The sequence below is a fragment of the Hippichthys cyanospilos genome, chromosome 8, assembly GCF_059441005.1.
Source record: "Hippichthys cyanospilos isolate Australia breed blue-spotted pipefish chromosome 8, RoL_Hcya_1.0, whole genome shotgun sequence".
Taxonomy (NCBI): domain Eukaryota; kingdom Metazoa; phylum Chordata; class Actinopteri; order Syngnathiformes; family Syngnathidae; genus Hippichthys; species Hippichthys cyanospilos.
This window is the reverse complement of record NC_142376.1, coordinates 4,703,188-4,717,328: the sequence shown is the minus strand read 5'-3', so window position 1 is coordinate 4,717,328 and position 14,141 is coordinate 4,703,188. Positions and strand designations below refer to the sequence as shown.

The following is a 14,141-nucleotide window of genomic DNA, read 5'->3' as shown; positions in this document are numbered from 1 at the left end:
AATATTTACAGAACTACTGCTCATCGTGAGGTGATTTGACTGTTGTTGTTTCCAAAACTATTATTTCCAGTCAAAGCAAAAAAAAAAGCCAAATTAAGGCAAAATTATTTCAAAATCTTGAAGGTGACATTACACATCTTCAAGCACACACCACAAAAAAAAAGATTTATGAACTGTATTGACCCTACAAGCACAACTTAGTTTGAGATTTTGTCAAAACATCTATTAGCTCACTAAATAGGTGGCTCCAGCAACATATATATTCATACTATCCAAACATATACATACTTTCATGTTTGACAAAGATCAATCCACAATAGACAAAAAATAAAATTAAGATACAGATGTATTTTTTTGTATTTTGTCACTCGTTCTTTGCCTGACATACAAAAAGGTCATTTGAGATTCAAGAGTTTTAATGCACATGCCCCAAAATTACTAAAAATAGTCCACAAAAGATTATTTTACGCACTCATCTATTGATACGAAGGTTTAATATTGGTAGGGGATTTGAAATTTTTGTTTCATTTTATTATTTCATTTTCAGCTTTAAAATTTAGTTCTGTATGCAAACATTTTTGGGAAAAATGTTTCTAATATGCCGAGACTCATATGATGTATTTTCAAAATAATACAGTCAACGCTCTAAATGTTTTTCTACCTGTGCGGGCTGTTCTGACTGAATAAATCTATCTTTGACTTTAAAAAAATAAACATCATTTGGTTTTAGCTGGGGTAAACAAGGAAACGCTTATAAAATGCGCACTCAAGTCGTTTAACATTGAGAGAGCTGCAACAAGTGGCTTTTGAGGAAATAAACACCGGCTATCAGGTTTACAGTTTTAATATCTTGTCTTTTTGGATGTTTTTGAGGGGGTAACAACTTGGCCTAAAAGTTTTTTTTTATTATTACGATGTGACTTAAGGTGGACAAAATGTAACATTTACCACTCAAACGTGCGAATCAAAACTTAGCTAGCCTTGGATGCTATGCTATAATAGTTAGCTAACAGTCAAGCTAACCAAGCTAGCTCGAAGGTAAACAACGTCTTAACATTTCCCTTAACGGCGAAGTACTAAAAACAATTATTTAAAAAAAAAAACAGCCCCTCGGGACTGGAGGGAGTAAAGTTCCGTGACGGGAGGTAAAACTAGCTTAAGTTTCTGAAAGATGCATTGATAAAATGCTGTACCCCAACTTTGAGGGCACCCTAGCAGCCGGCTGTGGTTCTACCGGTTTTGAGGCGACTCTGCCGGCCCCGTAGTGTCGTTACGCTCCGGCATTGGCCAACCAACTCGGGCTTAATCATGTGTGGATGCCTGCGGAGGAGGAGGAGGAAAGAGAAGGGCAGGCTGGAGGCTGTCCCAGCCAGCGGAATGCTACGTGTCTTGGAGGCCCTTTTTAAAGCCCCCCCCTCGTCGGCTTCGCTGACCGGAGCCAAAAAAGAAAAGTTAACGACGACCGAGTGCATCACCATCTCAGGCCCTGCCAGCCAAGCGCAAAGAGTCCGGTGTCCAGCAGCCCATCGGCGGCGTCGCCCTCGTCGGAAATGTCCGGAGTGAAGAAGCCTCGTACGGTAAGAGCCGGAGCGAGTTGTCATCCAATTCACCGAGGAGCTTTATCAAAACACGTCGACCTAATCTTAAACTCGTACAAAGTTTGAATTCCCACTAACTAAAACAGGACACTTCATTAGGCACACCTTCTAAAGCAGACGAACCAATGTTGCCACCCATTCAAAATGTAGTGATTTAAAAATATATTATTATAGTCGTAGTTGGCGATTAGAAACTTCTAATTACTTCTTCTAGTTTTCCACACCACTGAAAAATACAATAATCAGTTTATTAAATCACGATTGACCAACCAACTACACAAATTTACCCCTCTTGTTTTGGCTCATTACAAATGTGACCAGTCAGTGTAAATGCATTTTACTTAGATCTAAATGCAATAAAATAATATTTCATTGACCATCATCCTCTGTGCTATCAGGTGTGATGTGGAGCGCCTGCCTATGTTGACTGAATGGGCCAGTTGTTGTTGCCATGATTTCATGTCAATATGCCCTATTCATAAGGTGGGATGAGAAAGAAGCCACTGTTGAAAACGCTCTCGCATCAGATACTGCTCATGATAGTTTCGGAGAACACGATGGAAGATATCAGCAAGTGGTGGCTTAAAAAATAAATACTGTATGTTTTTTGTTAAATAGTGTAGTACAAGGAGTCAACAGGCAAGTCTTCAGATTTTTTTCTCTCCCGCTTGACTGTTATACAGGTGAACAAAGAAAATTATTGATGAATATATTTTAAAATATTCTAAAACGTTGGAGGGAGTCAACAGAATGGAGCTACACAGATATCTCAAAGGGCACCTGGTCTCCAGATCCGAAAGTCAATTACTATTACTGCCATGAACTAGTGGTTCTTAAATTTATTTATTTTTTTCAATTATGTATGCCCTGTGATTTATTTTTTTTTAATCCAAAAAGCTCTTTTAGCTGGGAAAAATGATTTGACTTACATTACATTTTTAGTGGTCTGTCTTGTGTATTTTACTTCAACTCCAGAGCATAGATCTTGTAACATCACCTGTATTATTTCTTGGTTGTCTACTCTAAATTTCTGTCACTAATCATAATGCACATCCATATAGAACATTAAATCATAGGCACAATGTTGTGCAACGGAGTCAGGAAAACATAACTAAGTTGCAGAATGTTAGAATCAATTTGGCCTTAATTTAAAAAGTAACCAAACACTGTTAAAATGTCACATACCGCCAAGTGTACTTGTACCTCAATTTGCTAACCACTGCCATAGACAATTGCCTTCATTTTAAAAAAGAAATGTTGGAATTCAATAAAAGGATTGGTAACTTCTTCAACAATTGTACTGGAAAACAACCTTTGAGGTTACAAATTGCGCAACACTTTGTTTTTCATTTGGCTGTTTTATATATGTATGTACTTTATATATATTTTTCATCAATCTGTAATTTGACAGCTGGATAGATTGACATTTTATTCACAATGAAACAAGGAATGCCGTTGTTTATTTGTGATGTTATGTGTGATGCTATCTGTGATTTCTTTTTCAACCGTGAAGCCATTTGAGACTGCGATGATTCAGGTCTATACAAAAAAACATGAGTTGACCTGACAAAAGAGAAATGTATAAAAATATGAACATTCGGGGATTCTGTACATGTGTATAGCGTGTCCAAGGTTTATTAATTCATGCTAATGCTAGCTAACTCACTACTAAACTCTGCTAACATATTGGAAAAGTCATGAATACGGTATTATATTAACTTCACCTAAGATGTTTAATTTTTTAGTTGATTAATTCCAAAGCTTTGTATTCCAAGACCATTGTACACTGTTGCTTTGCAAATCTAACGTACACTTTATTTTTTAAAGGTTTTTTGTGTGTGTCTAAAATGATGAGTACACAAAAGTTCATTTGTGTCACTCGACAGATAAAATTTTCCTGGGTGGAACTACATATCACTCCGAGAAGTTAGAAAGAGCCCCCAAAGTCACCGTTTAGTACAGTAGACCACTTTTACAAGATCTTGGGAGGTGGAGGTGAAGAGTGGATTCAAGAAGGTGACATGTGGACCCGATTGCTGCCACATCATCTCTGGCCTCGCCGGCAGCACACTAGGCACATTGTACAGTCCGTTTACCCGCCTCCACCACCACCACCACCACCACCATTCCTTCCATGCTTCTCACTCTCACCACCTCCCCTCAGCAAGTCAATACAGCTCCTTTCATGAAACATCCCGGTCCATGTCAGTGGGACCTGAGCATGCTACTTTGACCCACTCTTTCATACCAACTAGGAAAAAAGGTAGTGAAAAAAGTAGTGTTTTTTTTTTTTTTTTTTAAAGCTACTGAAAAATGAGGGTTAGTACATTCAATCCAGGCAAAATTGTGACGAGCCTAATCTACGTATTGAGTGCATGGCAAAAAGCAAAGTGTCAATTTGACTTTGATGAATGAAATGGAAGATATGACATGAGTCACAGAAAACCGGTTCTAATTAAATGCCGTTTAAGACTTTGATTGGTCGTTGTCAGTAAGTATTGGAGAGGAACAAACCCTTTGCATCATTTCTTGGAAATTACATGTTTGACAGTTTGAGTCATATCCCTTCTTTAAAAATAAAGAAAGAAATCATGAAGGAGCCCAGTGCAAACACTCCAGGGTCAAACATTGCGGAGTATGTAGAAATAAATCAAATAATAAATTGAAATAATAAAAAAAGCCCTCAGATGAACTTTTAAAAAAAACATCCCTAAACTACTAACCCACAAATGGACATTTCTTAAATGACTGCATCGTGTTTGTTTGATGTCACATATTTATAAAGGAATTTAGAGAACTTAAAAAAAAGGGTCTCCACCTATGTTTTAAGGTCAAGTTAAACAGACATCCTGCTTCATTTTATGGGATATGCTCTTTGTGTTTCGATTGCTGTTTCTGCTACTTTATGTACTGCCCGACTGTGTACACTGGACAAACTTAAGACTGAAAAGAACAATGGCATCGATCAATCAACGTAAAGCCACATGCAATGTAAACAGAATTATGAACAACGTAAAGAAGGTGGACCAGGACATGATAGTTTGCATAGTCCTCTTCGGAATCAACATTGTCAGTCTGTTCATGTCATTACATGGAATAGCTGAGCCTTTGAGATTCAAGTTTACATTTGATCCATTTGTCAAGTTACATTAGATGCCTCAGTGAAATTGAGCAACTTTAACATGAACTGAACAGCTGTTTTCTTGATTTTCTATTACAGAACCTCAACAGGTCTACCAATGTGGTCTACCAGGCCCACCATGTCAGTCGCAGCAAGAGGGGGCAGGTTGTGGGCACCAGGGGAGGGTTCAGAGGGTGCACTATCTGGCTCACAGGTAAATCACACCATAATCCCTTTTTTTCATTTTTAAAATTATAGTTGCGAAATAGTAGGCGAGGGTACAATTGTCTTGAGCTGAAATGCATAGCGTGTCCTACTTTACCGGACCCTGAAAAGAGAAACCTCTAGTTTAGTCTCGGGGTCCCGAAAAGACTAGCACCAATGTGTGATGTCGTGGTGAAATCCGAAAAAACAACATTTTCTTTATTGTAGGTACTGTTATTTCATATTTCTCCTTCCTCCTTCCAGGTTTGTCTGGGGCAGGAAAAACGACCATCAGTTTTGCCCTGGAAGAGTTCCTGGTGTCCCATGCGATCCCGTGCTACTCCCTGGACGGCGACAACATTCGTCACGGCCTAAATAAGAACCTGGGCTTTTCGGCCGTGGACCGCGAGGAGAACATTCGCCGCATCGCCGAGGTTGCCCGACTCTTTGCGGACGCTGGACTCGTTTGCATCACCAGTTTCATTTCCCCATTTACCAAGGTCAGAATATGTCCGATTACTTCAGCAGAGTAGGAGATATAGTTGATGCTGAAAACAAATTCTGTTTCCACAGAACCAAAGACTGCCATTTGCTTAAATAATCACCACACCTTGAATACACTGCATTCCAAATTATTTTGCAAATCATATTTTAATGATTTTCCAAAATAATCCATGTAAATGACAGTTAGCGTGTATTCATTAGTCTTTGGAGTATAATTTGAATGATTTTGAACTGATCTCCCTATAATAACATCATAAGTCCTAAAAGAAAAGTGATTCAAAAATATTTCACACAATAATTTCAAAACATTTACACGCCGTGAACTGAAAATAGTCTTTTTTTTTTTTCATTACTAATATATTCTTAATGCCTGATGACTTGAAAATTACGCTGACTTTCATTAGACTTCTTGGGAAATTCCAAGAAAACATCATAACTAGTAGTAATACCTAGTATACATTTCAGTAATTTAAAGAATGCTGTAATACAATATTGAATAATACTTATTTGCATTATTTGTCTTTCAAAACATAGATTGGCCAAAATTAAGGCCTTACCAAGTATTCTCTGGAGCTGAATAGGCGCCATGTCACTAAATGAGCCCATGCAGTATAACACAGACACACATTTACGATTTTTGAGGTGACATTTGCAGCATTTTGTTGATTAACTGCATCGTTCTTTTCCCCACAGGATCGTAACGAGGCCAGGAAAATCCACGCGAGCGCCGGGCTGCCATTTTTCGAGGTGTTTATCCACGCTCCCTTGGAGGTGTGCGAGAGCAGAGATGTAAAAGGACTTTACAAGAAGGCTCGAGCCGGCGAGATTAAAGGTTGGACAATCTTTAACTATTTGCACTGTACAGTCCATGTTCCCACCCTCTTCTCAATCATCATTCAAAAATGGATAATAGAGCGCCTCCAGTGTTGTTACAGCCTTTGTTTCTCGATCTTTTGTCGACAGGCTTCACAGGGATCGACTCTGACTACGAGCGCCCCGAGGCGCCGGAGTTGGTGTTGAAAACTGGAGAGCTCTCAGTGAATGAGTGCCTGGAACAAGTGCTGGAGATGCTCCGCGAGCAGGTGGGTGTGACGCGGTAACGTTTTGTCACAGTGCATTTACAAGGATGTGCCTTTTTCAGCCTCTTTGTAAGGGAACTGACAAATAAACACAAGGTTGAGTTTGTGTCATGTAAAAGTGCAAGTGCAAATATGCTGCATCGTTACTAAATAAATCCAGAGGACTACATCAGACGGCGTGCGTCACAGCACAGTTTCCAAGAAGTTGTTGCCTCATATCTGATGTGGTTTTGCTGTGAAATTATACATCATCAGTGTAAATCATTCCGTCTCATGGAAATGTATCAATGTGCATATTTTTCTTTCTGTTGCAATGTTCGCTCAGCTGCCAATACATATACTGTATGTATATGTATATATGTGTGTGTACATATATATATATATATATATATATATATATATTATATATATATATATTTATTTATTTATATTTACAGTATATGCTGAGATTTGGTGCAGTTTACATTCCAGTTTCATGAAATATGTTAAGTTAAACTGATAAATCTACATCATAATTTGCAATACTGTTGTATTGTTGTTGACTTGTTATTTACTGACTGATTTACGCCATACTTGTTTGGCAAAATTTGTTTTGTTAAGGCGTCGTAGAGAACACTTGAAATAGCGCAAGTCAAAGTGTTTAGTAAGTTAAAAACTAATTGAAGTAGATTAAGAAAATGTCTTTCATATTTAATTTATGGTAAAGTCATAGTATTAAATTATAGTTTATTTGACTTTATTTTAGTACAATCCTAACAAACGTTTACAGTATGTACAGTAAATATCATTAATAAAACGTGTTTATACATCTGTTTATATGTAAAACAGATTCATTTATCAGTTGTGTTTTGTAAAATGGAAAAAAATACATTAAATATTAAAAAATGCTCCTGAGTTTAACAATTAAAAGAAGACATAATTTCACATCTTCTACATTAGTCATTTTTTCCTAAAATTGTTCACGTTTCCAGGTCTGTTTTTTACATACAGTATTTGTCATTTCTGCCACGTGATTTTGTCCCACACACATCAAAACTTGAACAATTTTTAAGTTGCTTTTGTTCCATGGCGCAAAAGCAAACAGAAAAAAAAATACTTACAGAGACACCTGCTGGTCATCTGAAATATGAGGTTTAAACCCTTTCAAAATGGCAAAACACAAATTATTGTGCATTAACTGTCCTAATATACATTGCTCAAAAAATGTAAGGGATATTTGACTTGTGGCCATGAAGCTAAAATGCACCATAACCTAACCAAACAAAATTGAAATAGAATATTACTTTTATTTTACTGCTATTATTGTATAATATGTGATATTTTACTATATTACATTATATCTTTATGAATTTTAAATTAGAATAATAAGTTGTAATTAAAAACTATTAACTTTTACAGGCAATAAACTTGATCTTTTTTAACAAAAGAAGCTCAACATAAAAATTCACAGCATGTATAAAGCTGGTTAAAAATTCAAAGGAGTTCCTGAAAGCACGGTGTCAAAAATGTGGACATCCTGGTGAAAAGGACTATTCAAATACAATTACAACTTTTGCCACTCTGCTGCATGTCAAAAAAAGTCGAATTAATTTCGCCTGTAAAGGTTAAAGAGCTTTTTTGGTTCAACCACAAAGCGGCTCTCATGCTACATTAAGACCAGAGGACTGGTTCTGTCAGCAGCCTAAGTCGTCATGGCGACGAACTCTACCACGAAGAGAGCTTTCTTAAGGGGTTTTTATTTTTACCAAAACTGAATGTTTACTGTTTTTGTTTTGAAAAGAAAAGCTAATCACACCATGCCATTCAACATCTTCTTTTTGCATTTAGAACATTGTGCCAGGTGAGATCATGGAGGAGGCCAATGAACTATTTGTTCCGGAGAACAAGCTAACTCTCGCCGTGACCGATGCAAGCACGCTGCCCACCATAAGCATCACCAAGGTAACCGCTCTCTATTTTGGCCTTATTTATCATGTTCCACAGCAGATGGACATAAGAGTTATCATAGCGGACATGTTTTGAATGTCCCTGAAACATTCGCCATTGCTTATGTGAGTGACATTCACAAAAAATTCAGACAGTCTTATTTTTTTATAAAAAACTGATGTCGCGTGCTGCTTGACAATTATAACGATATGTATGATTTCCCATAAACCTGATCTCATCTCTTTTTTTATGTTTTTCATTTTTGATGGCAGTTGGACTTGCAATGGGTGCAGGTTTTGGCTGAGGGTTGGGCCAGTCCTCTAAAAGGTTTCATGAGAGAGCGAGAGTTCCTTCAGGTCTTGCACTTTGACAGCCTCTTGGATGGTGAGAGTCTACACTGTCATGTTCTGTCTATTTGTATCCTGTTGTGACACTCCTTTGTGACATTTCTGCGCAGATAGTGAGGCTAGCAAATAGGCTCTCTATATTCAGGGGTGTCAAACGTATAGCCCACGGGCCGGATCGGGCCCGCAAGGTTTAATCGGCCCCACAAAATGATTTTGTGAAGCATTAAAAAAATGAATAGTGCCAAACCCATTTGCCCGCCGTCCATAATAAATAGATGGCGATTCATACTTTTATGCAATGCCCAGATGAGCACTTCAATTTGTCAGAATTTGCCACACTTTTGCAGGATAGCTTGCTGACTGCTTCAGTGACAGAAAGTGGAACGCTACAAGAGCCTTAACGTTAGTATTAGCATCTAGCTATTGCTCAGCGCAGGTAAAATCCTTTGATCGCCCGGAAGAGATTCACAATGGGTGGGGGCCGCCATCTGGGCCATGACCAGAAATTCAGCTTTGGTTTGTTTTGTATTACAAACAATCAGTATTGTATTTCTTTTTAAAATTACTTAATCACAAGCTCAACGGTTTGCATTTAGTGCTAATGAATTTGACATGACTTTCTCTTTGTGAGTTTTCAACTTTTTTCTTTTATGTATGTAATTACGTAGGTGCTACCCAGTGTCTTAAGTGAGACACAACAGCACCATTGTATACTGTTTCATTTGCTTTGCACTTCACTGTACTCCTTGAAATGAAGTCATATAACCACATATTTTGATTTTCCTTCCACTGGATATTTATGTTTCATCATTTATTCATTTAATTTACAGAAATATATTTACAGTTGTCCGCAGCTATTCGCTGGGAATTAACGAAATATTAGAAAAAAAACAGCAAGAATAAACATGTATTTGACTCTTGTTTTTTAGTTTTATACCATGATTTTACCAGTCCAACCCACTTGAGAATACGTTTGTACATAAGCCAATCTCTCATATTGTTTTTCATCTCAGGAGGCGCCATCAACATGTCCGTCCCTATCGTCCTGCCAGTCAGCACAGAGACCAAGCAGGAGCTAGACGGCTGTGCGGCCATAGCGCTAGAATACGCGGGCTCCAAGGTGGCCATTTTGCGGAACCCGGAGTTCTATGAACACCGCAAGGAGGAACGCTGTGCGCGACAGTGGGGAACAACATGTCCGCAACACCCTTACATCAAGGTGTCTTCTCTTTAGTTATTTTGATTATTATTTTGTTAAGTAATGACGATTGCTCAACTGACATTCAACGTGTGTGCAGATGGTTATGGAGGGCGGAGACTGGCTGGCTGGTGGTGACCTGGAGGTACTTGAGCCCATCAAATGGAATGACGGACTGGACCAGTTCCGTTTTACTCCTCGGGAACTCAAGCAGAAGTTCAAAGACATGAAAGCAGGTCCAAAATACAACATAAAACTTGTTGTCACCTAAGAGGTCAACATTGAAGGATTTTAGAACGTGACATTTTTCTTTCAGAAAAACATAGCAAAGAAGCCGAGAAGAATTGGTAAATAGAGAACTTGGTGATGTGACGTTTGTACTTTCTCGTGATCAAGGGTTGTCACGCACTTTTGACTGTTTTAAGATGTTTGTGGTGCAAGCATGATTGTTTAAAAAAAAATCTAATCCATGCATGATCACAATATGAAAATCCATTTGAGCATTTCTATTTGATACACATCCTGATATCCCATGGACAAAAGAAAATTCAGAATGCTAGTTGGCTTTTCATACCGTTTTGACACCATAAACTAATTCTCATTCAGCAACTACGGGATGTTTTGTCTTCCCAGATGCAGTATTTGCATTTCAGCTGCGCAACCCGGTCCACAATGGCCACGCTCTCCTGATGCAGGACACCAAGCGGCGTCTGCTGGAGCGTGGCTACAAGAACCCGGTCCTCCTGTTGCACCCGCTCGGTGGCTGGACCAAAGACGACGACGTTCCCCTGCCTTGGCGCATGAAGCAGCACGCCGCAGTATTGGAAGAGGCCGTCCTGGACCCGGCCAGCACCATTGTGGCCATCTTCCCCTCGCCCATGATGTACGCTGGACCCACAGAGGCAAGGAATTGTTATCTAATTGAGTAGTCATATTCTGTACTTAAGAAGAATTACAGATAGTTGTGTTAAAAATAAATACGTTCTGCTAAAAAGAGACGTTCAAACAACCCTTTACCGTTTCATTGTCTGTTAGCACCCTCTAGTGGTGGGGAGTACAATTAACGTAGCAATTCGGTCACCGTAGTAAAACTTTAGATAACTTATAAAGGTAATTGCTTATATCCTAATTCCAAATCAAAATCTTATATAGGTGTGGATCGTTAAGCTCCACAAAAAATGAACCAACTTGAGTGGATTTTATTTTCATTTTAAGACCATATCCTTCAGCCCTAATCTCAAAATGTGACTGACTGAGTGACCGACTCATAGTTGCTCATTATTTAGGTTACAACCAATCACGGCTCATCTATTTTCTGAGTTTGCTCATGTGATGTATACAAACTGAGCCATGATTGGTTGTTACCTGAGCTCTGGGGCACCGTGATGTCATTTTCAATTGACAGCAAGAGGCAAAACATTGCTGCTTAATTCATATTCCACAAATCAGAATGCCATATTCCAACCAGTGTGACTTTATAGAATATATAAATATAAGGAAAATTTAGAGGTTGACTTCCCCTTTACCGTCGCCATTAGGTGCAATGGCACTGCAGGGCTCGCATGATCTCAGGGGCCAACTTTTACATCGTCGGCCGGGACCCCGCTGGGATGCCCCACCCAGAGACCAAGAAAGACCTCTATGAACCCACACATGGTGGCAAGGTGCTCTCCATGGCACCGGGCCTCACCTCAGTGGAGATCATTCCCTTCAGGGTTGCTGCCTACAACAAGTCCAAAAAGGCCATGGACTTTTTTGACCCTGAGCGGTGAGCCCATAAATGTTCTTTTGCATTTGGTTTGACAATTTATTTCATATGCTTCCTTTCAACACATGCACGTGGAATCTATTTTATTTTATTTTTTAACTTTTGCCCAATCAGATTTTGGCCTATGTTGCCATGTTAATCTAATCTGCCCGGGGCCTTCAGAATGAGTAGTTCCATGAGATGAATTCAATTTAAGATGTTAGTAATTTGACAGCTTTTTTTAACCAGTCAGATTTCACATTGACCTCACAGGGTCAACTCGCCGACCCACAATAATGTTAAAAATGTTCAGTCTTCTGATTGGTTAGATTAAGGCTTCATATAGCCAGATTTGACTAGCAAAACTTGTTATAGCCAAATTCGTCTAGCAAAACAAATGCGCAGCATTCTAGTAAATGTAGTCAGCATCTAAGTTGAGTGTCGCGTATTTTATTAAAATGTTTTATGTCTTTGTTCTGTTATTAGATAAATATTGATTGTGAACTGCTTCGTATGATTTACAGTACGTGACATGGTTGCATGCTGTTTTATTGAGCTTTTGTATTTTGATAACCATTTACTCTATGGCCAAGCCTGTGGCTATAATGTTATATATACTGTTATATCCTGTTGACATGAGCTTATATTTTTATTTCCTTTTGTGGACCAAATCATATATGTGTCCTCAATTTCAGCCATTGTTTTTCTTAGCCCACAAGCGGACACATGATCCGTATATAGACGGACTTTGCTTATGTCCCACATGTTATTTTTGCAGACGTACTCCTACTTATAACCATCATATCTCCTCTCCAATCTCGCCGTAACCTGACCTTGCCCCCCCCCCCTCCCGTCCGTGTTTCTCTTCCCGTTAGTCACGCCGACTTTGAGTTCATCTCCGGAACCAAGATGAGAAACTTGGCACGCAACGGACAGAACCCACCGGACGGCTTCATGGCCCCCAAGGCCTGGAAGGTGCTGGTGGACTACTACAACTCGCTGCAAAAGGACCAGTAACGGGCGCCACACCGCTTTACTACTGCAAGACAATGACGGTTATTCCCAGCTGGTGTTCTGAATTTTTAGGGCCAGTATGAGAAGTAAATGGCATTGTAACTCACTTGGGTGTCGGGGAACTGGTTGCCAAATCAAAGTACTTTCAAAGTAGTTCACGGGCATTCCTTTTAAATTCGTCCGATTTATCATTCCATTGTGCAATTGAACTCCCTCGCCAATTTATTACGCTTGAGCTCAGCTCTTTTAAGATCAAATATTTGGAACTGGTTCAGTACACATGGAAGATTATTTAGTCTACTTAATAATGTGGCAAGTGGCCATGAATGCATATGCAATGTATTTTTATACAGAAGTAACATAAGAAAGAAGAATCTAATCTATTTTTAACTTTGAGCTCTATGATATTTTAATATAGTTTCTGAAGGATACATGGATAAACTTCATGTAACGATTCCGTTTTTTTAAATACGTTTAAAGATTCCTGTTTATTTGTATGAATTGAATGAAATACCACCACTACCTAAAGTGCCTAAAGTTTATAATACATGAGCACTATTTTCTCCTGTCTATACATCCAACTTGAAAGTACCCTTTACTTCAAATGTATGTGTAGAGATATTTTCACAGTGATGTCACACGTGGTTTAGGGTGGGAGAAAAACTAAAACATTCTCATAGTAAACATGTCCAGAGTAGTTGAGGAAACCGGCTAAATGCAGTAGTTTTAATGAATTTTTTAGTTGTCATTGATTCCAATTAACTAAGTAGGTATCTTTGCATCTATTGTTTACAAACATTGAAAAAAAAACTCTCCTAGTGCCAACTCTGGACATCGTTTTGGCTACATCTAAACCTAAGGTACATTTTATCATCTGAGATTTTCCTGCAATATTTAGATGCAGGCAGTATTCTTAGAACTATTATTAGCTGTCAGTTATTTATAAGAAATGCATATTTTAGTTTAAATTTAGATAATAAATTAATTATTCTATTTAATCAAACTGACCGTGCAGGCCAAAATGACCTCGAGGATGTACTGTATGTGTTCCTGTAAAAGTGGGCATTCAAACGCTTGCGATGTGAGGAGGAAGTAGATGTGAATGTAAAATACAGTAATAAACCTATTTGTTATCATGAATCATCCTTGCATACTCAAAAGTCTGTTCATTCGGATATATGGCACTTATGAATGTCATGGATTTCACCCTTAGGAGCACAACGGCGCCCTCTGTTGGCTTGAACTGCGCGTGGCATTGTTATTGAAGTTTATTTTCATCGAAATATTTACTGTATCTTGCCGTTGTGTTTGAAATATGGGTTAGGAATTCAAATCTTTGTTTCGAGCTAAATGTTCTTCAGAGGAAAAAGTTTGAATGTTGTATACCTTGTTTCTACACATGA

The 14,141-nt window shown here is 38.5% G+C and overlaps 1 protein-coding gene across 1 annotated transcript; it reads left to right on the top strand.

Moving 5' to 3' along the window:
• Positions 1–885: 885 nt before the first annotated feature.
• LOC148419902 (bifunctional 3'-phosphoadenosine 5'-phosphosulfate synthase 2-like) lies at positions 886–13,878 on the top strand. Its single transcript, XM_088421160.1, has 12 exons — positions 886–1,577; positions 4,819–4,933; positions 5,188–5,423; positions 6,121–6,259; positions 6,391–6,509; positions 8,334–8,447; positions 8,705–8,816; positions 9,793–9,998; positions 10,078–10,213; positions 10,611–10,879; positions 11,516–11,745; positions 12,600–13,878. The coding sequence occupies exons 1-12, from the start codon at positions 1,551–1,553 to the stop codon at positions 12,739–12,741; spliced, it is 1,845 nt and encodes a 614-aa protein (XP_088277286.1). The 5' UTR covers positions 886–1,550; the 3' UTR covers positions 12,742–13,878.
• The last annotated feature ends 263 nt before the right edge of the window (positions 13,879–14,141 follow it).

Coding starts and splice junctions, on each gene's coding strand:
- LOC148419902 (XM_088421160.1), top strand. CDS start 1,551: ATGTCCGGAGTGAAGAAGCCTCGTACG. Junction 8,817..9,792: donor CTTTGACAGCCTCTTGGATG/GTGAGAGTCTAC, acceptor TTTTCATCTCAG/GAGGCGCCATCAACATGTCC. Junction 10,880..11,515: donor TGTACGCTGGACCCACAGAG/GCAAGGAATTGT, acceptor CGTCGCCATTAG/GTGCAATGGCACTGCAGGGC.